Source organism: Capra hircus, chromosome 10, assembly GCF_001704415.2.
Source record: "Capra hircus breed San Clemente chromosome 10, ASM170441v1, whole genome shotgun sequence".
NCBI lineage: Eukaryota > Metazoa > Chordata > Mammalia > Artiodactyla > Bovidae > Capra > Capra hircus.
This window is the reverse complement of record NC_030817.1, coordinates 82290028-82305471: the sequence shown is the minus strand read 5'-3', so window position 1 is coordinate 82305471 and position 15444 is coordinate 82290028. Positions and strand designations below refer to the sequence as shown.

At 53.3% G+C, this 15444-nt stretch overlaps 1 protein-coding gene across 2 annotated transcripts in view; it reads right to left on the bottom strand.

The window, feature by feature from the left end:
• The window catches only part of GRAMD2 (GRAM domain containing 2), a 34571-nt gene continuing 23386 nt past the window's right edge, over window positions 4260-15444 (bottom strand). Inside the window, exons 2-12 of one of the 2 annotated variants that reach the window (XM_018053555.1) lie at window positions 13582-13665; window positions 12674-12731; window positions 12243-12318; window positions 11075-11178; window positions 10377-10472; window positions 10197-10268; window positions 9609-9671; window positions 8495-8639; window positions 8160-8259; window positions 7170-7274; window positions 4260-6915 (exon numbers count right to left, since the gene is read on the bottom strand). In XM_018053555.1, coding sequence (XP_017909044.1) covers window positions 6912-6915; window positions 7170-7274; window positions 8160-8259; window positions 8495-8639; window positions 9609-9671; window positions 10197-10268; window positions 10377-10472; window positions 11075-11178; window positions 12243-12318; window positions 12674-12731; window positions 13582-13665 — 907 coding nt within the window. In that variant the 3' untranslated portion in view covers window positions 4260-6911. Of the gene's footprint in view, window positions 6916-7169; window positions 7275-8159; window positions 8640-9608; window positions 9672-10196; window positions 10269-10376; window positions 10473-11074; window positions 11179-12242; window positions 12319-12673; window positions 12732-13581; window positions 13666-15444 lie in introns of those variants that run through there. The other variant, XM_018053554.1, reaches the window with a different exon arrangement.

Here is a 15444-nt window from a genome sequence, read left to right as displayed (position 1 = left end):
CAGCAGAACTCTCCTCCTAAGCTGTCATCAGCACCACCCTCCACACCACCATCCTTGTACTGCCGTTACCAACCGCCCCCCCAAACGCACGGCCTGTGAGGGTTCTCCCTACAGCTCCCTGATCAAATCTTGCTCATCCTCTGAATCCCACACAGGCAGCACACCCCTTGCCACTGAGTCAGTCTGTACCACTCCCTTTTGTACTTATCAGGCCTCACGTGTCTCACACTGTCCCATAGCTATCCTCAGTAAACTCTTCAAAGGGGTCCATATGTATTTCTGTCCCGTTGAGCTCCGTTTCTACAGCATAAGTTGTGAAAACTATATTGTTGTATTGAAAGGTTCTTGTGAGACTCAGATGAGCATAAAAAAGCACCCAGTGTGGGGCCTGGTACCCATTTTGTTGCTCAGAAAATTATAGAATCATAGTATCTATAGAAGCATACATCCAGGGGTCCATAGAATGTGCTTAACACATCTTTTAAACCTAACTACAGCCTAGAAAGAGCACGCATTCAGACGAGCCTGGCTTTTATAACTAACAGCAAAGAAAAACTTCCATCAGAAATCCTATACCAATTAACACGCCTTCACGCCACAGTGAATCCAGGAGCAGTGGGTGTCACGTTCTCCCAAAGCGGAGCCTAAGCCAACCTTTCTGCATTTAACAAGTTAATGAACAGCTTGTGAGTAACACTTTGCCCACTCTGGCCCAATTTAGAAGGCTGCCAAAAGGCTAAGATGTCAATATGCCACTCTGCTCTGCCGGGGTGCCACTGCCTTCTGCCCTTGACCATTGAAGAGGCTGATGTCCCGAGACAGGGCAGCACCAGGAGAATGAGGCTGCAGCCAGGGCCTGGCCTTTCCCCAAGCGGAAAAGGGCCTTGTCTCAGATCCTGCAAGAGAAGTGAGTGGGACACAGTATTCTGAGGAGCTCAGGTTTGGCTCGAGGCCAAGCACGGAGTGGCAAACAAGAAGGAACACATTCCAGGAAGGCAAGGAGCCCTGCCAAGCGAAGGCGGGCCAGCCAGCAGGGCCTGCTGGGCGCCAGGTGCTCCTCAGCTCTGTGGAGGTCAGGCTCACGGAGGATGAACTCGGGTTTCTCTAGATTATCATTTCAGAGGCTTAAATGCCTCCCTCCCCGTCACTTTCAGAGAGCAAAGCCTGTGGAGCCACGTAACCGTTACATTCGAATCCTCGCTGCTCTGGGGTCCAGCCTCTTCTCTAAATGAAGGCAGGAGGAGAAAGGGAAATCGCACAAGGTTTCTATAGTTCTGCACCCTGAGTAAGAGAAGACACTACTGACAACAAGGGAAGAGGAGGAAAGCCGGGGGCTTCTGGGCCCTTGTGGGACACTGAGTTCCCCACTTGCCCCCTGGGCCCTCCCACCACACACACACACACACACACACACACACACACACGCCCCCTACACTTGTTCTTCACCCCGGCCACATGTGCCTTCTCACTGACCTGACTTCAGATCTGCAGAGCCCTCGGGAATGCTTTCCTCTCAGTCACCTCAGGCCTTTGCCCCAGGTATGAAAGAAGAGTGGAGAGGAAAGGAAGGACCAGAGGGGGCCAGGGAAACATGGCCACGAGCCTGCGCAGCTTCCCTCCTGCCACTGTCAGGGCCTGGGGACAAGGGGGCCCTTTGAGAGAGAAGAGCTTCCCTGCTGCCACTGTCAGGGCCTGGGGACAGCGGGGGTCTTTGAGAGAGAAGAGCGAAGTCTGTCCCTCGCGCCTTGGTTCCAGTTCCTGCTGGACTTTGCTGCCACCTAGTGGCCCCCAGTGGCCTCTCAGCACCCTCAGGGTGAGATCCACCTAGGGAGCTGACTTGGCCCAGCCTGTGGCTGACAGGTGAGCTTCGGTACTCTAGGATGCCCTGAGTCTGTGGTCCAGCTCCTAAGAGAGAGGAGCAGCACAGGGTCACGACCTCACCTAGCTCGATAGGAGTCCTGACGTCACGGCCACCAGATGAGAGGGCCAGGGCTGGCTGGCTGGACACGTAGGAGTGGGAGTGAGGGCACTTTCTTAGTCCCAGGATATCTCTGGTGGGATGCAGTTGTCCCAGAGCCCTCCTCACTCCTGAATGCCTTGTTCACAAGAACTCCTGGCTACTTCCACGATTCTCCCTGATCTGACTAAAGCCCATGATGCAAACTGAGGTTCCCACATAAAATAATCTATATACATATTAATATATATACGTATATCTCCCTCCATCTGTCCAAGTGTAAGGCAGTTGTTTCTCCCTTATAAAGCTAGCCCAACTTAAAAAATATAAGATGATATGCCCGCAACTGTGATGATGCTATGGACTACTCCCCGGAAATAGTGAAAAGGAGGTGTATGATCACATAGAGATTCAGCCATATTTTTCTGCATATTGCATCAACAGGTTACTTCCTCTAACAAAAGAAAGCCCTTGGCTTCAGTAACCACTGACTACCAGCTCCAAATTTTCAGACCTGAGCTGCCATACCCATGAATGTAAAAAATCACAATTCCCTTCTGCCTACCTCTCCAACCTCCTATTTTGTGTGTGTGTGTGTGGTAAAATACACGTAAAATTGATCATCTTAATCATTTTTAAGTTTCACATTCACATTGTGTAACAGTCTCGAGAATTCTGTTTATCTTGCATAACTGAAACTCTGTACACATTAAACAATAACTCCCATTTCCCTTCCCCATAGCTCCTGGCAGCCACCATTCTGCTTCCTGTTTTCTGTGAACTGGACTGCCACACGTACCGCATGCAAGTAGAATCATACAGTACTTGTCTCTCTGTGATTGACTGACTTCACTAAGCACAGTGTCCTCAGGGTTCATCTATGTTGTAGTGCACGTCAAGTTTCTTCCTTTCGAAGGCTGACTGATACTGCAATCCATGTCTGTACCACATTTTGTTCACCCATTCACCTGTCAATAGACCCTTGGGCTGCTTCCACCTTTTGGCTTATTGTGAATAACGCTGCTATGAACATGGGTGTACAGATAGCTCTTCAAGCTCGTATTTTCAGTTCTCGTGGGTATATACACAGATGGAATTTCTGGATCAGAGGGTAATTCTGCTTTTAATTTTCTGAAGAACTGCTATGCTGTTTGCCACAGTGGCTGCACCGTTTCGCCCTCCTATCAGTAGTGCATAAGGGTTCCAGTTTCTCCACATCCTCACTAATGCTTTCAGGGATTCTTTTGTTTTTGTTGCTAGTAGCCATCCTAATGGATATGAAGTGGTATCTAATTGTGGTTTTTATTTGCTTTCCCCTAGTGCCTCCAGTACTCTTGCCTGGAAAATCCCATGGACGGAGGAGCCTGGTGGGCTACAGTCCATGGGGTCGCTAAGAGTCAGACATGACTGAGTGACTCCACTTGCACTTTTCACTTTCATGCATTGGAAAAGGAAATGGCACCCCACTCCAGTGTTCTTGCCTGGAGAACCCCAGGGACGGGGGAGCCTGGTGGGCTGCTGTCTATGGGGTCGCACAGAGTTGGACACGACTGAAGCGACTTAGCTTAGTGACAGCGATGTTGAAGTGTCTATTCAGGTCCTTATCGACTTTTAAATAGGCGGTTTTGTTGTCACTGAGTTGACCTCTCCAATGTCTCTTCACGTCAGTCTCCCACTGACTCATATTCCAGATTCATGCCGATGGGTCTCTATTCCTCAGAGACACATGCCTTCTTTCCTACCTTTCACAGTTACCAACCCCTTCCCCAGCTCTTTTCATGACTGGCTCCGCATCCCTTAAGCAGCAACTTAAATCTCACCTCAGAGAACATTTCTTGACCACTCATCTAAAAATCTATCTCCCTTTTTACTGTATCTCATATCAGTCTCTTTCCGTCATGGAGCACAATCAGAATGTGCAATTACCTTGTTTGTTCACGGTTTACTTGGAACTCACGTTCATGTGGAAGGCAAGTGCCACCGGGGATGCAGCGATATTGCCTGACTGGTCACTGCTCTGCCATTGGCACCTAGTCTAGCGCTAGCTCAGAATCTGGGCTCAGCATGTACTGAAGGAACAGACCACTACTGGAGGCGCGCCTCCCAAGGAGAAAGAAAGGTGATGTGGCCCAAATTTGGATTTTATTTAATATTTATTTTTTGGCCATGCTGGGTCTTCACTGCTACACACAGGCTTTCTCTAGTTGCTGCAAGTGGGGGCTGCTCTTCCTTGCAGTGTGCAGGCTTCTCATTGCAGTGGCATCTCGCCGCAAAGCACAGGCCCTAAGCGCACTTGGGCTTCAGAAGTTCTGGTTCTAGGCTTATTAGCTCTGTGGCATGTAGGATCTCCCTGGACCACAGATCAAACTGCTGTCTTCCGCATTGGTAAGCAGGTTCTTAACCAGTGGAGACCAGGGAAGTCGCCCAAATTGGACTTTAACCTCCAAAATCTGGACTTGATATCAGAAAAAGACATAGGAGTTTTCTCACTCTGAGTTTGACTTTTAATTCCTGAGTCAGGAGCACAGTACTGTTCGAAGCACAGACCTTGCTTTGGAGTTGCCCAGCAGAAATGGGGAAGCATTCCCAGTGTCCACCCAGCCAAGGCAGGACGCTGTGCTACGTGCTGTGGCCATCCAAACCATCCCTTACGCCTGATGTATGAGTCAGCTTAGCTAAAGTCCCATGAGATCTGCAGAGTACTTGGGATTCTGGGAATGACTTGGGCTCCGTCAGTCTCCTTGGTGCCAAGTATGTCAGTAAGAGTACCTTTAGTGAGTAATCAAAACCTAAAAATGAACTTTCCATACCACAGGATTAGAAAAATCAGATTTTTATTTTAAAATATTTTCAAAGTTTAATGCCATAGTGGAACAACTGAAGGATAGTTGAACCAAATTCTCAAGGAATTAGAGAAGCATCTGCCAATGCAAGCAGGTCTGCATAAATACACATGGTTTATAAATGAGCACAACAGAAGGTACCCTGGCCAAAGGAACAGGCTGGGGAACAGAAGGAAGGAACAGAGGGCCCTCCAGAGGGACAGGCCCACTGTAGTCACTCAGAGCTCTGGGCCCCAAGAGGGCTTCCAAAGCCACCCACCCTACTACACGCCTTTTGCCCTCGCTGAGCCCAGGACATGGAGACTGGAGGCTAGGTTCACCATCATGTTGGCATAGCCACCCATGACTTGGCACCTCTCATGACCTCTGGCTCAACCCAGCAAGGTTCAGAGAATGGACCTGTTCTCCCTGCCCTTCAGCAAGGACCAGGGAGGGGAGGCGTTGGGGCAAATAAGATTATTTCCCTGAAAACAGGGACGTGGTTTCTAAAATAGGACGGGCATCCATCCAGCGTGGCACTGCAGGGAGAATGGAGCCACGAGTTTTACCTGAGACATACATCTTGAGTGAAAGGATCCCCCAAGGCCAGGCTCTGAGCCCGATCCTAGAGCCTGGGATGGAGAGAACTCCAGCCTGAGTTTAGGAAGTTATCACCTCCTGTCAGTCCCTCCAGTCTTCATTTGGGTTTGTCATAAACAGGACAGTCACACTCCACAATAAATAATTTCCACCAGGATACCCGCACCCCACCCCCACCAGTTAACTTCTCAGGTGTCTGACGAGGGAAAAAGTGGCTATTTCTGACCCCACCTACCCATCACCAGTGACCTTCCCTCCCCACTAAGGCCTTTCCAGCACCTCCAAAGACACTGTCTTAGCAGATCAGAGTCCCAGGAGAGTTTTAAGGCACAGAAGGTTTGTAGTATTGAGACATTGTCAGAGGAGGAGGGGTCTCTAAGGCAAAGCCACCATGTCCCTTCTTCCTGTCTTCTACCTCTCTTGCTTCCAAAGGTATCAGACAGACCCCCTTGGCCTGGGCCCTGCAGTCACAGGCCCACCTTGGACACCTCCATTTTACTCATGGGAGAACAGAGCCCAAGGCGTGGAGGACCCTCCTGCATGGCCTGCAGGTGACATAGTGAGCTCGGCCCTTGGTGGCCCAACACCATCAAGCCCATCAGAATGCCGTTGGCCACGCTCAGAATCCAGGCAGTGAAGCAGGGAGTACAAAGGGAGACCTCCAGTCAAAGCCACGACCCTTCCCATTCCCCACTGCCCACATGGGGCACCTTCGAAATGTTTGAGCACACCAGGGGAAGATCGAGTACCTGGTCTGTGACCACAGTGATCAAAAAAGCTCCGCTCCCCCTGTCTCACTGGGAAACAGCAACGGAGGACACAGAATGCCGGCCCTCTGTTCTCCTGCACAACCACTGCCATTCTCCCCTGCTGCAAGTCGTGCGCTCCCAGATTGAGCCCGCCTCCTCAAGAGGGGCCAGAACCGAGCCTCTGCACAGACCATGAACACGCCCCTGGCTAGATCCTAGAATCACCTCACCGCCTCCAGTTTGCCCTGCATGGGCCGCTGGCCACCTGCAGAGAAACCCTTTGGGCCGCAGAACAGGAACTCTCGGGGGTCCAAGTGAGAGCACAATATGCTGGGAGAGAGTGGAGCCCACACTGCCAAGTTGGGCTCTGGCCGCTGTCCCACCACTGGAGTGGGCCATGTGCTTGGTATCAAAGCATGGCCTTTGTCCCTTGCAGTGACCCCAAATGTTCTACCTGTGTGTCAGAACTGTTTCCAAGGAGCAAGTTAAAAAAATTTTTTTTCACATAAGTGGCTGCTAAAGCTTAGTGTACAGAACTCCTGGTCTATTTCCAGAAACTTGGCTTTCTGTCTCAGTCCCAAAATTGTAGGAGTTTTGTAAACAGGTACTTCAGACCACTCATTTAAGGAGGGAGAAGAGCTGCAGGGAGGAGAAGGATTCTGCAATATTTTCTTTCTGACTCGGTCTCAACACAGCAGCAGCACAAACCAAGGGCGTCGGTGGTGGCACCTTAGCACCCAGAGCATTCCTCTTGGAGGACTGGGGTCAAAGGCCAAGTGGCTGTTACCTGCACACAGAAGAGATGGCACACAGGTCAGACAAAGGGCCTAGAAAACAGACAAGTCAGTGGGTCCGCCCATGAGGGCAGGTCAAGGTGGGGTCTGTGTACCCTGCATACCCTGCCCAACCTCGCTGAGGGCCAAAAAACCAGCTCAAGGGCAAGGCCAAGACCAGCCAGACTAGCAAGGAGCCTGGCCGTAGGCGTTGGCTCCTGTCCTTCACCCTCAATCCCAGAAGCATGAGAAAGAGAAGGGGCATCACCTGTGCCCAGGGACCGAGCCGCCCCAATTCAGGGAACATAACTGCTGTTCTAGCTGGGAGATGCGGAACGCCAGGTAGGATGAAGACATGACCAAGAAGCAGATCCTGGAGAAAGAGGGGTAGGGAGGAGGTGAGTCTCTCTTCTAGAAAGGAGGCATTTCTACAGGATCACCAAACACAGGAGTGGGACTAAGCTAGTTCCTGCAACTGGAGGAGTTGAAGAACCCTTTGCTTACAGCTTCATTCAGACCTGGGCCTCTTTCTTCCCAGAGGCCACAAGGGGGTCCTGAGACTGGTCCCCATGAAAGTGTCCCTGAAGCCCCGCAGGAGTTCTGGGTCCTTCAGCAGAGCCCACCTTCCCTCTAACCAGCCACCTTGGTCCCACACCCCCTCTATGAGGCCACTAAGATTACCCCCTCAGGTGGTAGCCCTTCCCCCAGGCAAATCCTGAGGTTGACAGTCAAAACCCTGCCAGCAGACCCAGAGGAAGGTGCCGAGGTAAGGCGAGGGAATCAGAGGCTGGCTGGCTGTTCATAAAACATCCACCAAGCTCACCGCTCTCATAGCTCTCAGGCCGAATGACACACAAGCCTGGTGTCCAGAGAACACCCCAGTGGTGGGCGGTGGGAAGGCCATGGCCCTCCCCTGGTCTAGCTGATGGGCCTCTCAGACTTTGCCAGACCCCTCCCTCCCCAATCCTCTGCAACTTTTTCTTTCTCCCACAGTTTCATACGTTGCCCCTTCCCCACAGCCTTAACCCTAAATTACAAGTTTGAAGGAATGAAAACCGGAGATACTTTATCTTGCTCCAGAAGGGGCTTGCTGCATGGCCACCCCCACCACCCAGGAGCTTACAGCTGACTCCGAGCTTTCTCCCTCACTCTGGACAATGACTTACCCACACACCAAGGCCCCAGCTTTAAACACCCACACACCCAGGCAGATCGGGTCAGGTCTGTCCCCCCACCCCCCAACTCTCCAGTCACCTACAGCACAAAGAAGACCTTCAGGAGCGGGTAATCCCAGAGCTTGAGCTCCCTGCTGCTCGTGAGTCCCTCCTCCAGCTTCTCCTCCTCACAGTCGGAGATCTCTGCAATAGGACAGCTTTCGGCATCTCCCTGGGGCAGAAGACAAGCCCCCAGCCCATTCCCAACCCCTGTTCTCTGAAGCCACTTGAGCTCTCGGCTTTCCATTATGGATTTGCAGAAAGAAAGAAACTGCCCTCAGAAACCCTCCTAGCTGTGATGACCTCTTTGCACAGAAGTGGGAGGACAGAAAACCTTGTTTTTGCAAGCAGGTGCTGTGGACAAGCACGCTGAACTCACCAGACCCCAGAGGCTCCCTGGAGGGGAAGAAGCTGTCTGTGGATTCCACGGATGCCCGAGAGATACAAGGGATGCTATCTGGGAGAGACATGGACCTGGAGGCAGGGCACACTTTCCTCCACTTCATCTCGGGGATGAGGGCTTCCTGCAGAGAAGGCAGGAGACACTGTCTCACCTTGGCCTTTGAGATCTCACTTGCCCTAAGGATCCACACTAGGTTTATCAAAGCCTGTCCAGATATTATCAGTATGGATGCCTAGCGAGCATGAAAGCAGATACCCAGAAGCAGGGAAACCACAGCCACAGCAATCACATTTCTCATCTGCTCCCTTGCTACAACCAGCCACTCTTCCAGGGGATGGCCTCTTTGAAGACTGCTAGTGAACCAGGACATGAGGCAACCCAGGTGCATGCTCAGATCAGCTGAGTCCAGGAGAGTTCGCACTCTCTTAGATGGAATAAGTCGTGCTTCCTGCTAATCTGCGCTCTGAATACATCACTGCCCTTGGCAGGGGCACTTAAGGTCCCATCAATAAAAATGGGAACATTGCCTTCCATCCCCTGCATGGCATTGCGCATATCACATGCTTGGCTAAACACTTAATAGTTACAGACAGAGACTTCAAAACACCCTGGAGTCATTGCTACCCCCTCACCCCAACTCCTACGCTAGAAACTTTACTTACCTAGGATCCTGGGAGCAAAAGAAAGGGCCAGGACCTTGGCAAATCGACAATGAGCCTGCTTGTGTTCTGGAATGATAGCCTTCAGAGCTCTATTTCAGGGACACCTCCAGCCCCTTGAAGGCCTTCTGACTCCACTAAAGGGAAGAGGATGGGTTGCTGGCCCTGTACCTACAAAGGTGTGGGGGTCCAACCTGGGCCATGTTCTAGGGGCTGGGCATGTGTTCTGCTCAGAATGTCAACATAATCTGCCCAGGACTCTGCATGGCACGGAGCATGGCGGGTCTTGGGACACCTTGACACAGTGTGCCAATGGCTCTTGAGCCTGGTGCCCCAGTTTTGCACTGTGGGCCCCCCACCAGGAGGCCCTGAAGTCTCAAAGCCACAGGCAATCTCAGGCCAGCATCTCTGCTCCCAGCCTTAGCTCTCACCAGAGACTCGCACTCAGGTTCCTCTGGAAGCTCTCTTACACACAGACTCTTCTTGCTTGAAGGCTGGGGACAGAAGGGAACAGGGGTTACCAGTCCATCATGGAACAGCCAAAGTCAGACATGGGGACGTACTAACACTCTCCAAGAGAGCTTCACCTCCAAATGAGCCCTTTGGGTCAGATGGAGTCTAAAGTGTTTGCAGGGAGGATCCCTAGTTAATCCTGAAGCAGAGGGCAAATCCAAAGGGTTGTACTCTCCCACGCTGCTGCCCTCCCCCTTCCTCAGCACAGGCCAGAGGGAGCTGAACCGGCCACATGAGCCCATCTGTCTGCACCCAGGAAGCACAAGTGAGGGCTGCACATGGGACATGCAGGGGCCCGATGGCCTCCGAGAGACAAGCGCACTAGCACAGACACCCAGTCCACGGACTGCCTCTGATTCACTGAGCCTGAGCCTGTTACTCCCCTCTCTCTACCCTGGTTCCCTGTGCCCAAGGGATGGGCCGACCTCCCCCAACAACCAGGTCCCAAGACCTCAGTCCAGGCCTGAGGAGTCTCCTGGGCCCCTGCCCTGCCCTAGGCTCCATACCTGTAGGTGGGTGCAGACCCTTCGCAGCATGTCGTATACACTGTCCCGGGAGAGCAGGGACACAAAGACATACTGGAATAGAGAAACCAGAAAGGGGCGAGGTGCGTAAAGACGGGAGAGTGCCAGGGTCAAGCTGTGGGCTCCTGGGGCTGGGAGCGCTGGCCCAGAAACTTAACTGACCTTCTGGCTGGTGGTGGTGATGGCCAGGCCGTTGGGGAGGAGCCGTGCCATCTTGTGCTTTTTGATCATTTGCACAGACACTACGGGAATGACCACCTGACGGGGGAAGAGGCAGGCTTCTCTCAGGACTCACCCCCAAGGACACAGTCCCTCTGCTTCCTGCTTAGGGCCCCAGCCACACCTGGCGTGAGCCAAGCGTGAACACCATGGACAAGTCTGGCCCATGGAGGAGAGTATCAGAACCTCCCACTGCCTCATGTGGGCTTCCTTCCAGTTATCTCCCACCCCAAAGGCAGCACACTCCACTCTAGGCTCTTACTCCATCATCTAGGAGGCAAGGATGGTTGCCCTGCTGAATCCCATACTCCAGTAAGAGTTCCTTGAGCCACCACCTGGGCACTTTATGGCCCCGAAAGTGTGACATCCCACTCGGTTTGTGAAGGCATTTAGGAGGTACCCCATAAGCAGAGTAACTCAGCAGTGAACTCTTCAGGCTGCTCAGGCCAGATGTGGAGTCTCAATCGGGGCCCTGTTTGGATGGGGTGGGGCTACTGCCCTGACACCGGGTAGAATGCCTCGCAGTGAGAGGCCTCACCAAGTGCCAGAGTGCAGAGGGACAGGTCTGACTTGAGGTGTGCCCACAGGGCAGGGACTTCTCTTCCCTGGGCTGAGGCCTTACCACTTATATATTGATATACCTTGATATCCTTGCCAAAGAGGCTGGCATGGAAGCAGAGCCAGTTGGGGGAGATGTAGAGCCGGCCCTGGAGAAGTAGGTCCCTCTGGAGGGCACAGGAGCACACTGGGAAGTCACACGAATGAGATTGCCATGAGCAAGGTCCAGCCAGGAGCCCCAGGACCTGGGTCCTCCCACCCAGAGGAGTCCAGATTCCAACCTCGGGGACTGAACTCCTCAGTCCCCTCCCCAATCCCAAGCCCCAACCACCAATTCCCTCAGCATCCTCGCATCCTTTCCTGAGAATCCTGACCACCCCTAGTAGTCATGTATGAGTGTGAGAGTTGGACTGTGAAGAAAGCTGAGCCCCAGAGAACTGATGCTTTTGAACTGTGGTGTTGGAGAAGACTCTTGAGAGTCCCTTGGACTGCAGGGAGATCCAACCAGTCTATCCTAAAGGAAATCAGTCCTGGGTGTTCATTGGAGGGACTGATGTTGATGCTGAAACTCCAATACTTTGGCCACCTGATGCGAAGAGCTGACTGATTTGAAAAGACCCTTATGCTGGGAAGGATTGGGGGCAGGAGGAGAAGGGGACGATGGAGGATGAGATGGTTGGATGGCATCACCAACTCAATGGACATGGGTTTGGGGGAGTTGGTGATGGACAGGGAGGCCTGGCGTGCTGCAGTTCATGGGGTTGCAATAAGTCGGACACGACTGAGCAACTGAACTGAACTACTATACCCGCCGTTCCAGACTGCTAGATCCTTCCTCTTCCTCTACCCATGCCCCAAAAGATCTGCCAGGTTTCTGCACTGTCCCCCAACCTGCATGTTCACCCCCATAGGCAGAACCTCTTGCCCTGCTCTTCCCTGGAGAGAGGGCCTTGATTGTGCAAATGCTCCAACACACTCCCTGAGAGATCTGAGCAGGGAAGAACAGTCACTGGTAAGAGCAGAACAGAAATGAAATTTAGAAGCCCTGACATTCAAGGAAATTTTCACAATCCAACTCCATATCTCAAATCAGCCCAATCTTCTCAGACTTCTGAAGAAAAAGAGACCAACCCCTTTAAAGGGCAGCCAGTTCCCATGGCTGAACTTGTGCCTGGAGGTTCTGGGGGGAGAGGCCCTGGGCTTCGGGCACGGCAGGATGGCCTGTCCCACCATCCCAGGGAGGCAGCTCACCTTTGAGAACCACCTCCTCCAAGGGAATGTCCTTAAACAGCTTGTGGTACTGCTGGTTGTATTTACTCAGTAGCATCTGCAAAACACAGGAGCTGGGTCTGAGAAGTCCTGGGAGATCATACCACCAGAGGGCCCTGCTCCAGCCACCAGGAAATAAGGCCACAGGGCGTGAGGGGGGCCTATGGGGTCTTAGCTGTGAAGCAGCAGGTGAGCAGCCAGTGGGTGAGGAGGGCTGAGTTCTGAGCACAGCTTGTTTCCTGGTGACCCGGGGTCTTAACAGCAAGCCCATGACGGGAAGGGGACACAACACCCACCCAGGAGGGGACATCCACCAGGTTTCCTGTGGCCACAGAGTCAACAGCCACCAAAGTCAGGCAGCCCAGGATCCCCTCCCCCAGCAGGTAGTAAGAAGTTGGCCTCCACACACTTACCCCTTCTCGGCTGCACTTCTTTACATCTTCACCCTTCAAGCCTTCTGGCCAGTACAGGCTGCAAAGGAGACAGGCCATTGCAGGGGCAAGGAACCTCAAATCCCACCCTCCCCCCAGCCCCATGCATCCTTGGTGCCAGCGCTGCCCTGGCCTCAAGCCACCAGCTTGGGGCAGAGATTGGAGACCAGGGCTCGTCTCCAGGGGCCACAGCAAAGTGGTGAGCGCAGCCTGCACAGACTCGCCCCGGGCAGGGACACTCCTGCTACAGGGAGGGGTCAGCTGTGCGCAGCTACCCCCCAGCCCCAGAAGATACAGGCAACCTGAGCCTCAGCTCCCAGAGATGCTTAGAGCCGACCACCCCTGGGGACAAAAACCCCCTCCCGTTTCTCTGCCCAAGGAACAAGCTGAGGAGCAGGCCCAGGATGAATGAGCAGGAGGCCAGGGATGGGGCTCAGTATGGGGAGCGGGTGGGGTGGAGGCATCAGATTCACGGCTCTGGGGCCTGGCCATGGGCCATGATGGAGGAGGCAGGACTGCCCTCCTCACAGCCACCTCCCTGGGCCTGCAGCTCTGCAGTGGGAAGCTGGGCAGACTAGCCTGACCTGACGGAGGCTACCAAAGCTGGCAGAGGTGGGGTGGAGGGTGGTTTGCTGAAACACAAACTTTTGCCCTGTCCAGGTTGGCCTGAGGACAGGTGGGCAGAGAGGAGGATGGTAACCCAAGAAGCCTAGACTCTGCTAGGTTCCAGTGCCCTGGGCTAGGCCTGGGAGTGGGAGGAAGAGGCCCCAGGCAGCCTATGCCCAAACTGACCTCATGATGCAGCCTTAAGGCCCCCTTTCTTACAGGTCCCCTCCCAAGGGCTGCCCACCTCCAATCAGACGTATGTCTGACTGGGAAAATGGCCTCACCTGGTGTCTTGGGCTCTCTGGACCCCACCTAGCTTCTCCATGCTCTTCTTCAGAGAAGCCGTCTTCCCATGCATCTGTTGGGTGCTGAGGAGAAACGGGCCCTCATCAGGAAGGCAGGGTCTCTAGGGACACCCTTCCTGGCCAGCTCCACACACCCTTCCTGGCCAGCTCCACCAGCCCAGGGTGGCTGCCTCTGCCCCACACCCAACACCGGCCCTGCTATTCCAGGGGAGGCTAGAGATGTCACAGTCTGGAGGTGGCACCCCAGGCAGGGGTTCGGGGCGGCTGAGAGAGGAGCCTCGCTCACCGGCCTTCCTGGAAGCCTGAAGTCCAGTTTATGCCTGGGTTGGAAGGAGAATCAGCCCCCAACGGAGCTGCCAGCCCCACTCTTAAGAAGGCAGCTGGGAGGGAGGCCCCTGAGACTTGCTCACGCCTGAAAGCAAAAGTTTCAGAAGGCCCAGACAGTATTACCATAAACGTCCCAGCTTCTGGGAAAGGACTCTGAGCACTGGAGGCCTTATCAAGGCTGAGCAGGTGTGTGTGCGACCATCAGCCCACAGGTGAGTGTGGGCTGAGGGGGTGGGGCTTCTGCACACCAGGAAGTGGCCTTGACACCTTCGCACCATCAGGGTAGCTCAGCCCTGAGAGCCAAACCATCTCAAAAATGTCCCATAGAGAGGGCCCGGCAGGGGGGAGACACCTCTCCCCAGGCAGGTGGGGCTCCCCAAAGGCTTTTCAGCTCATGCCTCCAATAAACAGCTCCATAGCCTAGGGTTCACCCTTTCCTGCTCCTCCAGAGCAGAAAGACTGGGAATCAATCAAGCCTGAGCAGCCAAACTAGCTGAGTGAGCCCAGGGGTGATGGGAAGAGAGGGTGGCCAAGGCAGGGCAATGTGGTGGCCGTGAATAGGTAACGGGGTCTTGTGCACTGGTCTCTCAGCAGGTAAGGAGCTGGAACCTGAAGATCCCAGCGCTCCATCCCTCTCAGCGGTGTAACCAGATAATGTCAAAGTTCTCTTCCAGAACAGAGTTATTGCCTCAGCCGAGATCTGCCAAGACCATTCAAGGTTATTAACCTGGCCCCCTCCCACCCTACCCTTGTAGAGACAGGAAACTGAGAGACCCGCAAAGGAGCAAGCTGTACCGAGGTCACACGGCAAGGAACGAGATGATCTCACCCACCAAAGGGGCCCAACCACGTGGGCTGGCGACCTCTGTCCCCAACCTTATGGAGAATTTTGGTGCACATATCATGTATTTCCTAATCTTGCAAAGTGACAGGTTGTGCTAGTGATTTGCCCCTTGACTCCTAAAGCTAGGGCTTCCTAGGTGGCTCAGCAGTAAAGAATCTGCCCACAGTGCAGGAGACTCAGGAGACATGGGTTCATCCCTGGATTGGGAAGACCCCCTGGAAGAGGAAACGGCAACCCATTCCAGTATTCTTGTCTGGAAAATCCCATGGACAGAGGATCCTGGTGGGCTACAACCCATGAGGTCGCGAAGAGTCTAACACAACTGAGCACGCATGTGTGGTCCTAGAGCTAACTTCCGGATTTATTTGGGTCCATGACTATACATTTCACAGAGACTCCCCCCAAAACCTTCAGCTTTTAAAGCTTATTATAGAAAATATATGTAAAGTATGATAATCAAAAATCATGCATAATGGACTTTCCTGGTGGTCCAATGGTTAAGAATCTGCCTTCCAATGCAAGGGATACCAGTTGGATCCCTGGTCAGGGAACTAAGATCCCACATGCAGAAGGGAAACTAAGCCTGCGTGCCACAGTGAAAGATCACAAATGCCACAACTGAGACCCGACACAGCCAAAAATACATAAATAAAAACAGCTCTTAAAAATCA